Source organism: Podarcis tiliguerta, assembly GCF_965153285.1.
Source record: "Podarcis tiliguerta genome assembly, chromosome: 17".
Taxonomy (NCBI): domain Eukaryota; kingdom Metazoa; phylum Chordata; class Lepidosauria; order Squamata; family Lacertidae; genus Podarcis; species Podarcis tiliguerta.
In genome coordinates, this window is record NC_139550.1 from 32,366,122 (window position 1) to 32,385,896 (window position 19,775).

A 19,775-nucleotide genomic window follows, 5' to 3' on the forward strand; every position below is an offset into this window, starting at 1 on the left:
TTAGCAGGATTTTTCCTTTTGAAAAACAGCCTCAGCGGAAATGTGAGCTGCGCTTAACGTGAATGTGTACCTCATGTTCAAGAATTATTCAGATCTGACTTGCAATGGGTGAGATCAAAAGAGCACCTTCCTTTAGGTAGTTCTTTATAAAGCAGAAAGATCTTACTGAAGTCTTCAATACAGCAATGTATACCAGAGTTTAAGAAAAATATTCTAAGTATTCAGGCGAAGACATTCTCTAGGACTGAGTCATCAGAGCGAAGTATTCAAAACACAAGAGGATGCAATAGCTTGAAAGGGCAAGGTGGGAGTGAATCAGTATTTGTGATAGCACTGGCATATGTGAAAGTGGGCTGGGTTCAAGCAGAACCAGGACCAATAAGAACTACTGCTGTGTTTCTTGGTTCAAACACTAGGCATGCAGTAGCCCGTTTGAGCAGATCTCAGCTTTGACGAGCTGGGGAATACTTCATATCCTTGTAAGGTGGGAAGCTGAGCTCTTGTTCTGGTCAATCTTTAATATTTACTTTTTCATCAGTTTGAGGAATATATTATTAAACACAGTGGAGGTTTTCAAACTTTTTGAGTCCACAGCTCCCTTGACCAAGTCCATTCTTCCTGCGGCACTCCTGTTGTTGTTTATCTCCTGTCTGGCAGGTTACTTGATTGGATTGCCTGGGGAGCCTGGCCAGTCTTTTGTGGTGATAAATACTTATTTCCTGTGCCAGGTCACAGGCTCACACCCTATTCAAACACAGACATACCCTTAAGACAGGATTTGTGGGACAGGATTTCTTGGCCTTGGTCTTGCACTCTAGGAAAGTTGCTCACTTGCTCTTAAAGGACCAAAAAGCTAATTGCAGCCTGGATACACTTGCCCAATTCAAACTGATATATATTGTGATAGGAATTTTATGGTCTTAGATATATGGTAATGTTCATAAGTGTACCAACCAAGCACATACATAGATCAGCACAGGAAGGCCAACCTGGAACCATTTTGATTCCTAAACTGAGCAAATGTTTTCTCTGCAAGGTCAAACTGGAAAAGCCTCCCCATTGTCTTTTCCTTCACAAATCCTGATAATATATTTCTTAATTGTATTTCACTATTAATATTCTTCTTCTTAATTGTATTTCAGTTCAACAATTACTTTGATAAAATACATATTTTGTTATGTGCAGTTGGCTTTAGATACCTATTAGGTCCATAAATGACCATATAGCATATATTCAACACACTAAAACAGCGACAATTTGTTGTTGACAGAGGACAGCTGGACATTTAAGGGCCCCATTACCTTCAGTAGCTTAGGGCCTCATCAAACCTAAATCCGGCCCTGCCTAGGGACTGAGGTCCCTTCGGGTGCGGGTCCCCCCCAAAAGTTGATTGGCATTGCCATTCCAATAGGGCGCGCGCGCTGCGTCTTGCGATCGATTATGCAGGGCGGGGTTTACCTGCCCCCCCCCGGCACTATTTTACTCAAGTTTATTCCATAATTGTGAAGCATAACTAGGAGGTGCCCCCCCCCCGGCGGAGGGACATTCCGGGCCCTCTTCCGCGGCTCCGCGCCTTCCTATCGCGCCCAGGAGCGCAGCGCACACTGCGCGCGCCGGGGAGTCGCCAGCGTGTTTGCCGCTTCGGACGGGCCCGGCGAGGTCTGGAGGAGAGCCGCCGCCCGGGTTCAGCAGGTGGCGAGGTCGGAAGGCGAGGCGCGCCCGGGGAAGCCCCTCCCCGGCTGCAGGTAGCCGCGGGGAGGAGGCAGCAGGCGCGGCTCGACGGCGAGCAGGCACGACGAGCGCGGCGCCCGGGCCTCGCGTGGAGGCGCTGCGCGGTCGTAATCGCTTCCAAGAGAGCTCGGCGGGAATCGGGAAGCCGCCGCCGGGCTCCCTCGGGGCGGGGAGTTCCGCGGTCCCCACCTTTGAAAAGGTGGGGCTTGCCTGGGAGCCGCGCTTCTTCGGTGGCGCCTTACTCTTCCTCGCCGCCGGCCTCACGCACCCGAAGGCGGAAAGGTACGTCTCTGGGTTTCTTTCTGTTTAGTGAAGGGTCGGAGGTTTAGGCTCCTGGGCCGCCTGTCCTTTTCCAGGCGCACAAAACGGAGCTGGCTCTCTGCTACCATAGATGGGCTTCGGCGGAGCTGCGCGCGGCCGCGTTTCCTTTCCCACCGAGCGCGCCGTTTCCTGGTCTCCGGACTTGGGAGGGGAACTTCGCGGCTGGACTCGCGGCGCGCACTTCTCGCCGCCGTGCAGTGCCGGATATACGCATAAGCTAAACAAGCTGTAGCTTAGGGCCCCCCCAAAAAATTAAAGAAAAAAAACCCTGGATATACATTTCCAAAATATAAGATAAAAACAAATAAAATAAAACCTACATACAGCAACAGTGTTTTAATATACTTCTTAATTGTATTTCAGTTCAACAATTGCTTTGATAATATATATATATATATATATATATATATATATATATATTTCTGTGCAGTTGGCTTTAGATACCTATTAGGTCCATAAATTACCGTATAGCATCTATTCAACACAAAAAACAGTGGCAATTTGTTGTTGACAAATGACAGCTGGACATATAAAGGGCCCCATTACCTTCAGTAGCTTTAGGGCCTCATCAAACCTAAATCTGGCCCTGCCGCCGTGGGGTTTCCGTGTGCCAAAATCCAGCTTTAGTTTTTGGTCAGAGTTGTGGAGCAGTATCCTTACCTGACATTGCAAGGAGGGTGTATTTGTGTGTGTATGTGTGTCCCTCTGTCCCATCCCCCCCAACACAACACCAAGCCGAACCCCCCACACAAAGTTATCACCAACTGCGCAACTTTTGCAGGTTGAAGGGAATTGGACAACATTCAGAAACTGCTAGTAATGATATGGCCCCGAGTTCGCCCCATGGCATAGTTGAGTAGAGTGGATTTTAAATTGGCATCCCACTTTCTCAATAACAAACGCTGAACTCAAAAGTGGCACACAGGAATCTGAGAATTGTAAAGCTGGAAGAGCACTGCAAACACTGTAAAATCAAACACAGTAGGTAAAGGTAACAGGTAAAGGACCCCTGGATGGTTAAGTCTCATCAAAGGTGACTATGGGGTTTGTGGTGCTCATCTCGCTTTGAGGCCGAGGGAGCTGGTGTTTATCCACAGATAGTTTTCCGTGTCACGTGGCCAGCATGACTAAACTGCTTCTGGTGCAGCGGAACACCGTGATGGAAGCCAGAGCGCATGGAAACGCCATTTACCTTCCTGCCGCAGTGGTACCTATTTATCTACTTGCACTGGTGTGCTTTCAAACTGCTAGGTTGGCAGGAGCTGGGACAGAGCAACGGGAGCTCACTCCGTCGCAGGGATTCAGACCGCCAGCCTTCCAATCGGCAAGCCCAAGAGGCTCAGTGGTTTAGACCACAGTGCCACCCACATATGTAAAGCAAACAACAACAACATCCCATTCATCAACACATTCCATACAATTCACTAAAGTCATAGTAACTCACAGTATTGCCGGGATACTTCCTAATCATGTGGAACCTTCCCCATAACTACAAAAAATGAACTGGCTGTTGGTTATCAAATGCATTCGCTTTACATGAATTATAGACACACAGACCTAGAGATGTAAATTCGGGGGGTGGGTAGGCAAGTTCATTGAATTTGTGGTGGCTGGTCAGAGCTTCCACTGGCGGTTCCCTCACTGCAAGAAGTGAGGTTACATGGAACCAGGCAGAGGGCCTTCTCAGTAGTGGCACCCGCCCTGTGGAACACCCTCCCATCAGATATCAAGGAAATAAACAACTATCTGAAGGCAGCCCTGTTTAGGGGAGTTTTTAAGGTGTAATCTTTTATCATGCTTTTAATATTCAGTTGGGTGCCGCCCAGCGTGGCTGGGGAAACACAACCAGATGGGCAGGGTATAAATAAATTATTATTATTATTATTAAATAATAATAATCGAGTGAGTGCCTTTCCCTCATCTGCAAGAAATCCCAACCAGTTGAGTCTGGGACCTGAGGCCTTTCTAGGTCTGAGAGTGTGATTTGCAGACAGACTCTTAGTCTTTGGTGACTCCTTCCCTTCTAGGAATCAAGGGCATGACTCTGGTCTGACTGGAGTGGCTCTCAGTTTTTAAGAGGAAGCTGAGAGCTAAAGCTGAACAAGATCCTCATCCTCTTGGAAAAAAGTGACAAGTGAGGTGCCGCAGGGTTCTGTCCTGGGCCCATAGTTGGTCAATGTCTATATGCATGACTTGGAGGAGGGCGATCAAAATGATCAAGGGTGTGGAAACCAAGCCTTATGAGGAACGGTTGAGGAAGTTAGGTATGTTTAGCCTGAAGAAGATGAGACTGAGAGGAGATATGACAAACATCTTCAAATATCTAAAGGGAAGAAGAGAGAACAAGCTTGTTTTCTCCTTCCCCAGAGGGTAGGAGACAAACTAATGGCCTCAAGTTACAAGAAAGGAGATTCTGATTAAACATCAGGAAGAACTTTCTGACGTAAAGAGCTGTTCGACAGTGGAACAGACTCATCCGGGAGTCGGAAGGTTGTGGACTCCCCTTCCTTGGAGGTTGAATGGCCATCTGTCATGAATGCTTGAGTTGAGCTTCCTGCATTGCAGGGGGTTGGACTAGATGTCCCTCGGAGTCCCTTTCAACTCTGCAGTTCTATGATTCCAAGGAAGAATATTTGTGGCCAGTGGGTAAAGGTAAAGGGACCCCTGACCATTAAGTCCAGTCGTGGCCGACTCTGGGGTTGCGGCGCTCATCTCGCTTTATTGGCCAAGGGAGCCGGCGTACAGCTTCTGGGTCATGTGGCCAGCATGACTAAGCCGCTTCTGGCGAACCAGAGCAGCGCACGGAAACGCCGTTTACCTTCCCGCCGGAGTGGTACCTATTTATCTACTTGCATTTTGACGTGCTTTTGAATTGCTAGGTGGGCAGGAGCAGGGACCGAGCAATGGGAGCTCACCCCATCATGGGGATTTGAACCGCCAACCTTCTGATTGGCAAGCCCTAGGCTCTGTGGTTTAACCTGTGTTAATTCATATCAGTGAAGTGGCACAGTTTGTGTCGGGAACCTTATTCAGTTAGCCGCAATCAGGGCCGTGACCGCAATGAACTGTGGAACGACTGAGATAATAAATAACGAAATTGGGGAAGTGCCTTCTCTTTCATGCTTCTGCCTTGTCAAGAAGAAGAAGTGACTCATGGTGCTCTTAAGACGATGACACCCCAAACCCTCCTGCTATGAGGTGTGGGAACTTGGAATCATAGAATCCCAAGCTTTTGCAGCCACCCCCCCCACTTGCTTCCATAAACCCATCTGCACGCAGTGCTCCTTAACATATAAAAACAAAATTTTAGAATGGAAGTTTGCACAACCCACTCAGGAGGATAATAACACAATAAAATTCAAAACAGTGACAATCAGTTACACATTTATTCAAAATTCAATTTAAACTACTTAGTTTGATTAATTCAGCAATGTTAATGAACTTGATTCAGAGGCTGATGGGCAATGACACCTCCAGGGGTCCCTGCCTCTCACTTGCCTCTTTGCCCCCCCCCCACCCGGAACACCCCCCCCCCCCACTTTGGGAACCACTGTTTTCGCCTCTTCAAGGCCCTCTAGTTGAGGTGGCTGGTTTGGAGGCATAATTAGCTATTTGCTATTTATGGTCAGGCCCCTGCCTTAAAAGGATTCTCATTTAAATGCGACACTGGGAGGATAGAAGGGAAAGGAAACTGGGGAGGAATATGCAGTTACATAGGCTTAGTGTCAATCGGAAGAGCAGAGTAAAATGCTTTCAATTAAAAAATGTGACATTAGGGGGCTGTGCCAAAGGCTTCGCAGAGAAATTGTGCTTTGCGGAGGGATTAGAAAGAAGGAAGAGAGGTGTACTTGTTGTGTAGGTATGCTGGGAGGTAGTACCAGGCATAGAGGGCGGCGTCTTTTGAGGCAGCAAGGGGACCTTGGAGAGCTGAGAGTGGGCAAGCAAAGGTCAGGGATGCATCTGGACAATTTCATTCATTCATTCATTCATTCATTCATACATCATTCATTCATTCATTCATTCAGAAGAGCTCCCAGAGGAACTTACATATCAGTTTTTTTAACCCCCCCCCCCCACACAACAGAGTATCCGAGGTTATAAGAAGGATATCTCTCTTTTCCTTGTCTTCAGGATAGATTATTTTTGAACCAAACGCCTTTGGAATCAATGGTCAAACCCTGGTAAGAAATGGCCACCCTCCCAATGGAATTAAAGAATTGCAGGTGGCGCTGTGGGTTAAACCACAGAGCCTAGGGCTTGCCGATCAGAAGGTTGGCGGTTCAAATCCCCGTGATGGGGTGAGCTCCCGTTGCTCGGTCCCTGCTCCTGCCAACCTAGCAGTTCAAAAGCACGTCAAAGTGCAAGTAGATAAATAGGTACCACTCCAGCGGGAAGGTAAACGGCGTTTCCGTGCGCTGCTCTGGTTCGCCAGAAGCAGCTTAGTCATGCTGGCCACATGACTCGGAAGCTGTACGCCGTCTCCCTCAGCCAGTAAAGCGAGATGAGCGCCGCAACCCCAGAGTCATCCGCGACTGGACCTAATGGTCAGGGGTCCCTTTACCTTTAAGAGTTCGAATGGACCCCAAGGGTCATTTAGTCCAACCCCCTGCAATGCAGGGATCAAACTGCAAGGCTGGCTTGATATGTCTGGATATCTCTCTGGGGGTCCGCGTGAAGCTGGAAGCACTGCTGTGGCTATTTTCAGTGTCTGGTGATCTGGGGTGCTGCTCTGGGGTACTCAGTAACCTGCTCTTTTGAAGACACGGAAGATTTCAGTAGGGGGGATGTATTGGTGAGAGAGAGAGTGACTTAGGGAGTTCTGGGTGTATTCAAACAGGTTCTGTTGTGGTTATGTATCAGCTGTGCCTGATGTGGAAATCTACAGGACGGTAGATTTTAAATGCTCTCCAGGAAAAAGCACACCTGGCCTGACACTGTCTGTCTGTCTGTCTGTGCCTCTAGCCATCCACCCTAAGTCAAGTTGCTTTTGCAAGGATTTCCAAAGCTGTTGCTTGTGTGGGTCCTGTGCTGGGAACAATGCGCGAAAAGCTTGAGAGGGGGAAGGGGAAGCACCTACTGGACTGAGCGTTTCCTCTCTATTTTGTGGCTCACCCTGGCCTCTCTTTCTGTGTTGATTCTGACCAGCTGGCGGAGCTGACTGTTGAGCCCATTAGATTGGCAGTGGCAAAGTTGGCCGTGCATGTGCCCATGGTGGTGTGTGTACATGTGAGGAGGGGGTCGTGATTAGGGATTCCTTTACTCACACCTATCTGTTAGTGACAGACCCCTGGATAACTTTATTCTGAGATCGGAGCAAGGTAGGCAAGCTAGATGCCCCATTCCCCCTTCCGCATCTAGTGTCTTGCTTTTTGGTTTGCAATGCAGCATCCCTTCCAGTCAGGACGCAGGGCCATTTAATTCAGTTGTTCTCTCCCTAGCAGTGGCGTAGCGTGGGGGGTGCAGGGGGGGGCCAGCCGCACCGGGCGCAACATCTGGGGGCGCGCGCTCGCACTCGCAGCTCTCTGCCCCTACCTGGCTCACTCACTCTCTCTCACTGCAGTGCTGGCTGTGCGAATCCGATCTGAGCCGCCGGGTCGCCGCCCACTGTGGAGGGGAGGGTGCCAGGCGTGCAGTGCGGTGCGGAGAGAGAGTGAGGGATTATCTGGGGGAGGGATGGTGCAGCGGGGGGGGGGCGCAAATTACTTGCCTTGCCCCGGGTTAGGGGGCGCAAATTACTTGCCTTGCCCCGGGTGCTGACAACCCACGTTACGCCACTGCTCCCTAGCATTCCAGGTTGACGCCTCAGGCTTGCTTGTGAGTTTATTTTGGCTGGAGCCATTCTTGCTGAATCAAATTAGACTGAAAGAGTCGATTCTGCCACCTTCACCATGTCTGTTGAAGCAAAAGAACCATTCCCGGTATCTGCTGCAAGCCTCCTATGTTTTTCCCTCATTCTCTTTTTTTATATACATTTTTATTCGTTTTTTTAACGTATCATTTCCAACAATCATTTAACATAACTTCTTATACAATATTTTAGACTTCCGTCAACAACCTCTGAAGATTTTCTGTTCTTTATCACTTGTTCTGCATTTCTCAATTTATCTATTACTTTTAATTATCATTAACTAATAATTCTCTTCATAGTCTTCCTTGCAATATTTCACACAGTCCTTCTTACAGAACTTCTTGCAGTCCTGATAGCGTAATCTGTTTATTACAATTGCTTTTCAGATAGTTCAAATATTTACTCCAGTCTTCTAAGAATCTCTGGTCCCGTAGGTTTCGAATCCTTCCTGTTAATTTATCTAATTCTGCATAGTACATTAATTTCATTTGCCATTCTTCTTTTGTCGGTAATTCTTATTGCTTCCATTTCCCTCATTTTCTTTACTCCACTTACTGAAGTCTTCCTTGCATGAGGTGAAATTGTACCGATCCTCTGGAATTTCTTTTTTATTATTATCTTCTTTTAAACTAATCTCTCTCTCTCTCTCTCTCTCTCTCTCTCTCCCCCCCCCCCCCAAGGTGGACGAGTTCAGAGGGGACTTCTGGTTGTATGTGACACACTTTTGTGACATCGGTTTCCTCCCCCTCAGTGAGTTTGTAACCTCAATCTTGTCATCACCTTTCCTGCCCCTTTAAAAGGAAGTGTTTTTTTTATGCAGGCTGTAGAGTCAGTGGCGGCAGGCTGGAAGGCAGTTCAGAAGCTGAACCGGCCAGAAGTCATTTTCCGTGCAAATTGTCAATGTTTCTGGAGGAGATAGAGACACATCTACCACTGGAGAAGTTGTTTCCTCAAGAAGCCATTATTAGGAGATAATGGTATGTCACACTTTCTACTTATTTATTTCCTTTTTAAATGCATTCCTCAAGAGAAATCCAGGGAAAGTGTTTGGATGGTACCTTTCAGCGTGAGTTAAGCTCCCTTTCTTCTAGAAAATGCGGGACTCAAAACTGTTCGGCTATGAGCTTCTGTTTCTGAATAGGGAGAATAGAGCATGGATAGGCAAACTAAGGCCCAGGGGCCGGATCCGGCCCAATCTCCTTCTAAATCCGGCCCGCGGATGGTCCAGGAATCAGTGTGTTTTTACATGAGTAGAATGTGTCCTTTTATTTAAAATGCATCTCTGGGTTATTTGTGGGGCATAGGAATTCATTCACTCCCCCCCACTAAAAAAAAAAAAGTCTGGCCCCCAACAAGGTCTGAGGGACAGTGGACCGGCCCCCTGCTGAAAAAGTTTGCTGACCCCTGTTTTAATGTGTTGTAAATGGCTTTGAGATTTTTCCCCCCTTTAAAATATAAAGCAGTATAGAAATAAAATTAATAATAATAACAGTAAGTTCCATTGCAAAAAACCTGCCTAGAGATTCTGTTGTGCAGACCGTAACCCAGGTTTAAGAGGTGCCATTTGGCGATTAGTTTATATACCTGAGTTTCTAACACTGGTCAAGGGTGGGGAGCGCTTTACTTCCAAGTAAGAGAGAGTGCAGATACAATGAAGCCCATTTAATTGGGTTTGAGGGTGGGGCAGCATCAGAGTCCCCCCGCACTGTTGCATTCTTGGAAGCAGAAACACTCTAATCGAGGTTCTAATTCAGGTGGTACAATGGGGGCACCCAGCTAGAATGTTGCTTGGAGTGGGGGTGTTTAGGAGACTTTTGAAAATGCACTTTCTGGTTGGGTTGGCAACTCTTTTCCCCCGGTCAGAACGGAACGGTCTTTCAGATTCCTATGAACAATGGCGCTACTGATCATGGCCGTGCAGCCTTAAGATTGAGAGGCGATTTTAGTTGGGAAATGTTGACCAGCTTGTTGGGCAAGGGATTCATGTCATGCCTTTTTGGCTTCCGTTTCCTCACCTGCGCTGAGCCTGCTTCTGAAGACAGCACTGCTTTTATTTTCCAACACTCCTTTCCTGTTAATGGTTAATTCCATCCCTAGGCAAACAACTCCAGAAGGAGAAAGTGCTTGTTTCTTTCTGGTAGGTTGTCATGGCTCCAGGGTGCTGCTGGCTGTTATCTCCCCCCCCCCACCTGCTCCTGCAGGGCCAACCCAAGGAGTTTACCTGTCCCAAGCAGGTGCCCTGTGAAATGGAGGGGATAGGAGCGCACCTCTTTTACTTCTTGCAACATTGCAGAGCATGTTGGCATCACAACTATGAATATGTACACTGTGTTTGGTCCTGTGATAGGAATTTTGAGGTCTTAGATATATGTTAAAATGTTCATAAGTATACTAATGAAGCACGTGCATAGATCAGCACAGGAAGCCATTTAGATTCCTAAACTGAGCAAATATTTTCTCTGCAAGGTCAAACTGGAAAAGCCTCCCCATTGTCTTTTCCTTCACAAATCCTGTCTTAAGGGTATGTCTGTGTTTGAATAGGGTGTGAGCCTGTGACATGGCCCAGGAACTAAGTATTTATCACTACAAAAGACTGGCCAGGCTCCCCAGGCAATCCAATCAAGTAACCTGCCAGACAGGAGATAAACAATGACAGCAGAAAAACAACATTCAAATTTCTGTTTTAAGACCGCCTTTTTTGTGATGGAGGGGACAGTCCCTCTGTGATAGAGGGACGCGGGTGGCGCTGTGGGTAAAACCTCAGCGCCTAGGACTTGCCGATCCTCAGGTCGGCGGTTCGAATCCCCGCGGCGGGGTGTGCTCCCGTTGCTCGGTCCCAGCGCCTGCCAACCTAACAGTTCGAAAGCACCCCCGGGTGCAAATAGATAAATAGGGACCGCTTACTAGCGGGAACGTAAACGGCGTTCCGTGTGCTGCGCTGGCTCGCCAGATGCAGCTTGTCATGCTGGCCACGTGACCCGGAAGTGTCTTTGGACAGCGCTGGCCCCCGGCCTCTGAAGCGAGATGGGTGCGCAACCCCAGAGTCGGACATGACTGGCCCGTACGGGCAGGGGTACCTTTACCTTTACCTTTTTTTCTGTGATGTAGGTATGATGTATCTGAGGGGTGGTCTTAGGTTACACCCCTTCTGTGATGTATGTATGATGTTTCTGGGGGTGGTCTTGATCTACAGGGTGGCAATTTCAAAAGTTTTTATAAGGCCTTGCGCTCCATTTTTCTGGGTTCCTCCTCCTCTCCTGCGGGTGAGGGGAGCACCCTGTTGCAACAGATCAATAAAGATCAAGCTTACTAGCTGCTTTGCTTCTCAATTTTCTCTGGTTGGCCTCTGTTATTTTCTCATACCACTAGGGAACCTACATAAGGACTCTATATGGGCTCTTGGATACCCCATAAGGGAAAAGGGCAATTTTTGTTTACAACAGTCCACTGTCTTCTGTAATGCTTTCCCCCCATTTATATCCCACAAGAGTTCAAGATGGTGCAGCTGATTCTCCCCCTCATTTAATCCCCACATCAACCCTGTGTGGTAGGCTCGACAGAGACATAAGAAAGTTACTGGCCCAAGGCCACTCACTGAGCTCCAAGGCTGAGTGGATCTGCCAGTCCTAGTTTGGGCACTTGAACCAATATGCACTGCTGGAATCTACTTATGCAGGCAACTCTCAACTTAGGCAGGGGTTGGCAGGCAAAGCCAAAATTGTGTATAGTCAAAACACATTGCGTTCAAGGGTGGCGAGATTGCCAAAGTCTTTTTTACCCGCTTTTGTCCCCCGTTTTAATATTTTTTTTAAGCTGAATGCGCACAAGTTTTAAATGCACGTAAGCTACGAGTTACCTGGACTAACATTGCGGACTATTTATGTTGTACTGTACATCAAGATTTTCTTATACACAGCTTAGCAGCTGTTTTATGTCTTGCGCCCCTTGCCTGGTTAACGCCTTCTGCTTCTTTCTTGCTCCACATCTGAGCAGAGGAATATGGAACTGGCTGGTGAGAAGCTGAGGAAGGAGCTGGAAGAGGAGTTGAAACTGGACCCTGAGCAACTTCGCAGCCACGCCTGGTACCACAGCTGTCTGCCACGGCAGGTAATAGCTCACGGATGCTGTGGCGGTGAGCAGGAGGAGAACTTAACAATGCTTTCCTGGGACTGTCTCTTTGTTGGCTTTTTGCAGTATGGTAGCGCTGCAGAGAGCTTGCTGGGGAGGCCATGCATTAAAAAGGGACTCAAAAATAACTTAAACAAGGCTGTAATTACAAAAACAAAAACTCCTTTTATACTAAATACATTAACAAACAAACACGACCCAACCACCAACCCATCCCCCAGGGTTATGGCAGAGCTAGGTGCTGCTCCTTATATAAAGGTAAAGGTACCCCTGCCCGTACGGGCCAGTCTTGCCAAACTCTAGGGTTGTGCGCTCATCTCACTCTATAGGCCTGGAGCCAGCGCTGTCTGCAGACACTTCCGGGTCACGTGGCCAGCGTGACAAGCTGCATCTGGCGAGCCAGCGCAGCACACGGAACGCCGTTTACCTTCCCGCTAGTAAGCGGTCCCTATTTATCTACTTGCACCCGGGGGTGCTTTCAAACTGCTAGGTTGGCAGGCGCTGGGACCAAGCGACGGGAGCGCACCCCGCCGCGGGGATTCGAACCGCCGACCTTTCAATCGGCAAGTCCTAGGCGCTGAGGCTTTTACCCACAGCGCCACCCGCGTCCCCTTGCTCCTTATATACTACACCCAATTCCTGACACAGTTTAATCAATGCAACTCAGCAGCACCTGCTATGTTTCACAGCTGTAAAGCTGGATCTCGTTATTTTGCTCTGGCCCCTTAAAGATATACACATCGGGTGAAACAATGATGAACCTTTACATTTAAAGAAACAATTCAACACTCTTAACTCTCGGAAAGTGTAGAAATCTGCCGGTGGTACCCCAAACTGTTCTGAATGGCAAAGGTCTGCTTCTCCCGATGTATTCATGATTACTTGTTCCATTTCTCTCCCGTCCATCAACTAAGTCCTCTGCATTGGTTCACAGCTGAACGAAACAATAACATGCAGTAGAAAATGTAGTGGAATTCAGCACGATGGTATTACTCGTAATGCCTGCCCTGCTCAACGCAAAGCCCTTTACAAAGCTACCTTAATCCTCTTTGCCTCTTTCGGAAGTTTGGACAAAGAGGAGGAGCTGTTTCAGCACAGAGAGCAGGCACAGCGGTGGTGAAATCATAGATGAAGATGGTTCTGTGCCTCCAAAGTGTGCGGAAGCTGCAAATTCCATGTCCTCTCAGGGGGGGGGGGGGGAGATAATAGAATTGTAGAGTTAGAAGGGACCCACCCAGTACAACGCCCTATAAAATCTCTCCCCACTGTGGATTCCCTATGGCAGAGGTTTTCAATCTTTGGCAGCCTCTCTCTTCCAGACACCCTCCCTTGTGGAGGGTTCCTCCAGCCTTCTCTCCACTCTCCTTAGGAGTCCTCTTGGCAGCCACTGCTGCCGCCCCTGGTCTGTGAGCTGCCCCCCCCCCCCCCCGGCCCAAAGAGAGGTGTCTCCCAGAGGCACCATTCGCCTGCGGAGCTTATAGCCGGGATGCTGCAACAAACAGCTGTGCAGGTCTTTGGGAGGCAGAGACATGCAAGAGGGCATCAGAGGATGGAGGGAAAGAAAGAGGGACAGAGGCCAGTGTTGCCCATGGCAGCACTGACCATCATTCAAGGCACCTCAGGGTGCCACGGCACACTGGTTGAAAACCACTGCCCTATGGGCTTATTGCAAGGTTCTCTCCTTTACTAGTTGTCCGGAAGGGAAGAGTTTTGATGGGTGCATATTGTATCTGGCCCAGAAGAGAGATTGATATAGCTGTCAAAGGTATGAGTGTCCTATAGCAGATTTGGTCTCCTGCCGATGGACTTGCAGTACCTCTCCACACTGACTCATTGGATCCTGCTAGACAACCCTCCTTTCTTTCTACATTGGTACCTCGGGTTACAGACACTTCAGGTTACAGACGCTTCAGGTTACAGACACCGCTAACCCAAAAATAGTACCATGGGTTAAGAACTTTGCTTCAGGATGAGAACAGAAATCGTGCTCTGGCGGCGCGGTGGCAGCGGGAGGCCCTCAGGTTAAGAACAGTTTCAGGTTAAGAATGGACCTCCGGAGTACTACAATATATCCAAAACAATGGGAGAAATTGGAAGGATCTCAAAAGAGAAGGCAGATAGGGACTGGAAGGTGTTTAAAAGATACTTGCAAAACTATATTGAAAAATCAGAACTATTAGAATAAACAAGTTTCGTTTCAAATATTGGAATACTAAATAAGATGGATAACAATGTGTAATAGAAAAAGAAGTATGAAATTAGGTTAAAGGTGTGCGAAAGAAAGTAATAGAAGTGGAAAGAAATTCCAATTGAGTAGATTGGAAGTCTAACAAAGGGTGAGGGGTGGTGGATGGTGATGGGAATTATCTGTGGGATTGAGTGTAGGTATGTTGTAGGTATGTTGTATGTATGTAGGTATGTTGTATGAAATGTATGTTTGTATGTGTATTAATGTTGAATTATTTTAACAAAAAAAAATTATTTTTTAAAAAAAGAAGAATGGACCTCCGGAACAAATTAAGTTCTTAACCCGAAGTACCACTGTACACAGTTTTTGCTCCTGATCCCCTCGGCCACCTCTAACCACAAACCAAGTTCCTCTCTCTCTCTCTTTCTCTCCTTTTCCTTTCTGGCCTTAGGAGGCAGAGTCTCTGCTGCAGGACGACGGAGAGTTCCTCATTCGTGACTCACGGTCCAGCTCCAACGACTACGTCCTGTCGTGCCGCTGGGGCGGCCAGGCCCTGCACTTCAAGATCATCCGCGTGGTGCTGCGCCCCCGGAAGGGCTATTCCCGCACCCTCTTCCAGTTTGAGCAGGAGCAGTTTGACAACGTGCCCGCCCTGGTGCGCTTCTACGTGGGCAACCAGAAGGCCATCTCGGACGCCTCGGGAGCCGTGGTGTCCCGGCCTGTCAACAGGAGCGTGCCCCTCCGCTGGCTGAAGGAGCGGTACAGCGACACTGGCCAACCCCCGGGGCCGGGCAGGGTGCCCCTTCGGCGCTTCAGCTTCCGTGCAGCCGCAGATGCGGAGGAGACGGGAGATGGGAGCTTGCTTCGGTGAGCAAACAATTACTGTGGGAGCTTTGTCTTGGGGGAGGTTGCGATGCTGGGCATGGCATGGCTTTCTTGTGGTGCAAATCTAAGCCAGTGCCTAATGGGACTCCCGAATCCCATTCCCAGCCAGCATGGCCAATGGTTACGGGCAGGGCTCCCCCCCCCCCAACTGCAACTCAGTTCCAGCATCTCTCAGGTGAGTTCTGGCACCTCTCAAGTGGACACCATTGCTATTCTAAGAGAACGAAGGAGTTGTTCATGGTGAGTTCCAGCACCTCTTTTTCTAGAAAAATAGTACTGGTTAGGGCTGAATGATCGGTGTTGTAGTTCAACGACATCTGGAGAGCCACAAGTTCCCGTGATTTAAGCAGGCCAACTAGGAGGAAGCACAACTTTTAGACCTACGTCTAAATAGCTGCGAGCAATTCCCTGGTCTCGTTCAGACGTAATGCCAAACCATAGTTCAGTGCTTCAGAGGGCCTTGGACTCCCTCCTCCCCTCCCTTCTGTCCAAGTACAGTGGTGCCTTGCAACACGAAATTAATTCGTTCCGGGAGTCTCTTCATCTAGCGGTTTTTTCGTTTTGCGAAGCAACCCCATTAGCGGATTAGCGCTATTAGCGGATTAGCTGCTAAAAGGCTATTAGCGGTTTAGCGGCTTAGAAAAAGGGGGTGGGGAGCGGAAAAAAATCTCAAGACTCGCAAGACATTTTCGTCTTGCGAAGCAAGCCCATAGGGAAATTCATCCTGCGAAGCGCATCGAAAAACGGAAAACCCTTTCGTCTAGCGGGTTTTCCGTCTTGCGAGGCATTTGTCTTGCGGGGTACCACTGTATGAGATAGACGTGTGAATTGACCTGCCTTGCGTTGTGGCTCTTGAAGCCTTGTCAGTGTGATGTCCATTTGTATGTGAGTCTAAGCATTATCTGGCAGCTGGTCCATACATTCAAGTGGCTTTTCTGCAGGTTTTTGAAAGGCGGCATTGGTGGGCTGGAATGGGTTGGTCAGCCAGTCATTTCCCTCTTATCCGCCCCCCCACCCCACCCCAGGACAAAAGATCGAAGTGGAAGTGACCCCAGTAGTCTAGACCAGTTGGATCGGAAGCCTTCCTTGCATGGTGCCCAGTCGGACAGCAATTTGCTGACAGGTGAGTGACGTGGAGATGGCAGGCTCAATATCAGCTTCTGTTTGTAATGCTGGAGGTGGGTAAGCAATGGTAAAAGTTCAGTGCAGTTATTACTAGACTTAAAAGAGGCAAGCTGTTAAGTTTTCATCAGCTTTCTGGGATGTTTTCCACTGTCCAGTTGTTCTTGGGCTTGTTGATCAGAAGGTCAGCAGTTTGAATCCGCTCGATTGGGTGAGCTCCTGTTGTTTTGTCCCAGCTTCTGCCAACCTAGTAGTTTGAAAGCACACCAGCGCAAGTAGATAGATAGGTACTGCTGTGGCTGGAAGGTAAATGGCGTTTCCGTGTGCTCTGGCACTCGTCACAGTGTCCCACTGCACCAGAAGCGGATTAGTCATGCTGGCCACATGACCTGGAAAGCTGTCTGGGGACAAACACCACCTCCCTCAGCCTGAAGTGAGATGCACGCCGCAACCCCATAGTCGCCTTTGACTGGACATATCTGTCCAGGGGTCCTTAACCTCTTTATCTTTACCTTCTGTCATCCAGCTTGAAAATAGACATGATGTTTCACTTTTTATTTTTTCATGCGAAAGGAGAGATTTTTATTCTCTTCAAAAATCATGGAATTTACCAATGAAAAAACAACAACCCAAAAAGGCCCTACTTTAATGGGTTGAGAGCAGTAACAACAACAACAAAAAATCCAAATCACACTTCAGAACCAGAGTAAATCATGGATTGTTTCTCCTAGGTTGTAAATTGTGGGATTTTGAAGAACAGACCTCCTTGGGCTGTTTTGCTTATTTATTTAGAAGAGGTATATGAGGACAGCAATTGTTGCTGTTGGAGTGGGTGCCAACCGAGAAGGACAGCAGGGTCACACAATCATAGAATTTTAGAGTTGGAAGGCACCCCGGGGTCATCTAGTCCAACCCCCTGAAATCATAGAATAGAATAGAATCGTAGAGTTGGAAGAGACCACAAGGGCCATCGAATCCAACCCCCTGCCAAGCAGGAAACACCATCAGAGCACTCCTGACATATGGTTGTCAAGCCCCTGCTTAAAGACCTCCAAAGAAGGAGACTCCACCACACTCCTTGGCAGCAAATTCCACTGTCGAACAGCTCTTACTGTCAGGAAGTTCTTCCTAATGTTTAGGTGGAATCTTCTTTCTTGTAGTTTGGATCCATTGCTCCGTGTCCGCTTCTCTGGAGCAGCAGAAAACAACCTTTCTCCCTCCTCTATGTGACATCCTTTTATATATTTGAACATGGCTATCATATCACCCCTTAACCTCCTCTTCTCCAGGCTAAACATGCCCAGCTCCCTTAGCCGTTCCTCATAAGGCATCATTTCCAGGCCTTTGACCATTTTGGTTGCCCTCCTCTGGACCCGTTCCAGTTTGTCAGTGTCCTTCTTGAACTGTGGTGCCCAGAACTGGACACAGTACTCCAGGTGAGGTCTGACCAGAGCAGAATACAGTGGCACTATTACTTCCCTTGATCTAGATGCTATACTCCTAGTGATGCAGCCCAGAAATGCAGGAATCTTTTGCCCAATGACCCTAAGATTAAGAGTCTCATGCTCTACTGACTGAGTAAAGCAGTAGCCATTGTTTCAGCTCTACGATAACCCAGATTTGGATATTTGAATATCAGCATCATTGGCCAACGACTAATATGATGACCTGGGTTTGATGGGCTTAATTTGAGAGTTGGAGCTTACTGCCTGTCAGGCTGCAAAGGAACCAACCCCCACGGCAGGTTGCCAGGAACCAGGATGGATTTGATTTAAATCAAATTGATTTAAATCACTAGTCAGTCAGACTTCAAAATACATAGACAGATAATTATGAAATTATTGTGAGATTTAATAAGTTAACTGTTTATATTTGGACAACTTTTCTGCTGTACTTTATTGGAAGGAGAAAAACAACCATTTCCTTAATAACAATTTAAACAATTTATTTAACTAAAACAATAACATTATAGCATATGCATCCATGTTTCTTAATTGATGTGGTTAACAAACAAACAAACAAACTTAGACTGAGTTTTAGCACAGATGAAAAACTTAAAACAAATCCTTATTTCCTGATGAATAACCTTTGGACCTTAATGTAACTTAAATAGAAAACTATCTTTAGAAAGATTTTTCATCCAAAAGCATTTTATTTTAAAAATACAATTTAAATAAAAAAAATCCATTTAAATAAAAATATATATCCTATTTTAAAAATATATATCGGTTTTTATTTAAAAATAAAAAAAATCGCTGATTTTTATCCACCCTGCCAGGAACGGACAAGACATGAAAAAGTTATTACTATCTACTTTTTATTCAATAAGGTAAAGGTAAAGGTACCCCTGCCCGTACGGGGCAGTCTTGCCAGACTCTAGGGTTGTGCGCTCATCTCACTCTATAGGCCGGGAGCCAGCGCTGTCCGCAGACACTTCCGGGTCACGTGGCCAGCGTGACAAGCTGCATCTGGTGAGCCAGCGCAGCACACGGAACGCCGTTTACCTTCCCGCTGGTAAGCGGTCCCTATTTATCTACTTGCACCCGGTGGTGCTTTCGAACTGCTAGGTTGGCAGGCGCTGGGACCGAACCATGGGAGCGCACCCCGCCGCGGGGATTCGAACCACCGACCATGCAATCAGCAAGTCCTACGCGCTGAGGTTTTACCCACAGCGCCTTTACAGAGAAAGGCTTAGGAATGTAGCCTCTTGGAATAATGGCGTTGTCCCGGGTCTATCTCCACCCCCCCTTCTCTCCCACTTCCTCATTCGTCAGCAGGTGGCGCTGAGGCCCCTTTGCTTCTTTGCTCTCCTACTTTTAAGGCTTGCCAGGTTCGGGGAGATGGCAGGTCTGGAACATAGCTGTCAACTGTCCCTTATTTGGCGGAAACTCTCTTATCCCAGCGCCGTTTCCCGCTGCTGTCCTGGATTGATAATGTCCCTTAAATTTCCCGGGTTTCATGCTCGCCCAGCTCAGGAGGGAAGCAACGGCTTGGGGTCCTCCTCCTCCTCGAGAGAGAGTGCGCACACGAGTTGCCACATCTCTGTCTCTCCCTTTTCCCCTTCAGGGGCGCGTCGTGAGGAGACGGGTGGCGGCAGGCGGGCAGGCAGCCCCTCTCTTGTGAGACTTCCACCGCGCTGCCAGGGGAAGCTGGAGGCGGTGGCAGCAGCGGCTGAGGAGGCGGCCTGAGGGAGGAGGAAGAGGAGGGGATGGGGAGGGACACAGAAGGGTGGCGCTTCAGCGGCCGCCGCGGTGCCGCAACCGCCTCATGCTGGGCTCGCGGGCGTTGTGGGCGAGAGTCTCCCTCCCTCCCTCTCTCTCGGGCGGGGAAGGGCGGATGGAACTCCTCAACGGCAGCCCCGACGTGCTGCTTAGCATCCCCTCCAACCAGTGCAGCATCTTACTGTAGTGATTTCCCCCTCTGCATCCCTTTCATAACTCTATTTTTATAAATCATTTGTCCAGCCATAGTTCAAATTTTTACTACAAGTTTTCTGTCAGTCCTACCAATGTATGTAACTCTTTACAATAGCTTTTCAACTAAATTATAAAC

At 48.1% G+C, this 19,775-nt stretch overlaps 1 protein-coding gene across 1 annotated transcript in view; it reads left to right on the top strand.

The window, feature by feature from the left end:
* The first annotated feature begins 1,486 nt into the window (after positions 1-1,486).
* The window catches only part of SH2D3A (SH2 domain containing 3A), a 30,491-nt gene continuing 12,202 nt past the window's right edge, over positions 1,487-19,775 (top strand). The window contains exons 1-5 of the mRNA XM_083419977.1: positions 1,487-2,013; positions 8,721-8,877; positions 11,894-12,007; positions 14,668-15,083; positions 16,127-16,224. Of these exons, the coding sequence (XP_083276103.1) occupies positions 8,875-8,877; positions 11,894-12,007; positions 14,668-15,083; positions 16,127-16,224 (631 nt within the window). The 5' untranslated portion in view covers positions 1,487-2,013; positions 8,721-8,874. The remainder of the gene's footprint in view (positions 2,014-8,720; positions 8,878-11,893; positions 12,008-14,667; positions 15,084-16,126; positions 16,225-19,775) is intronic.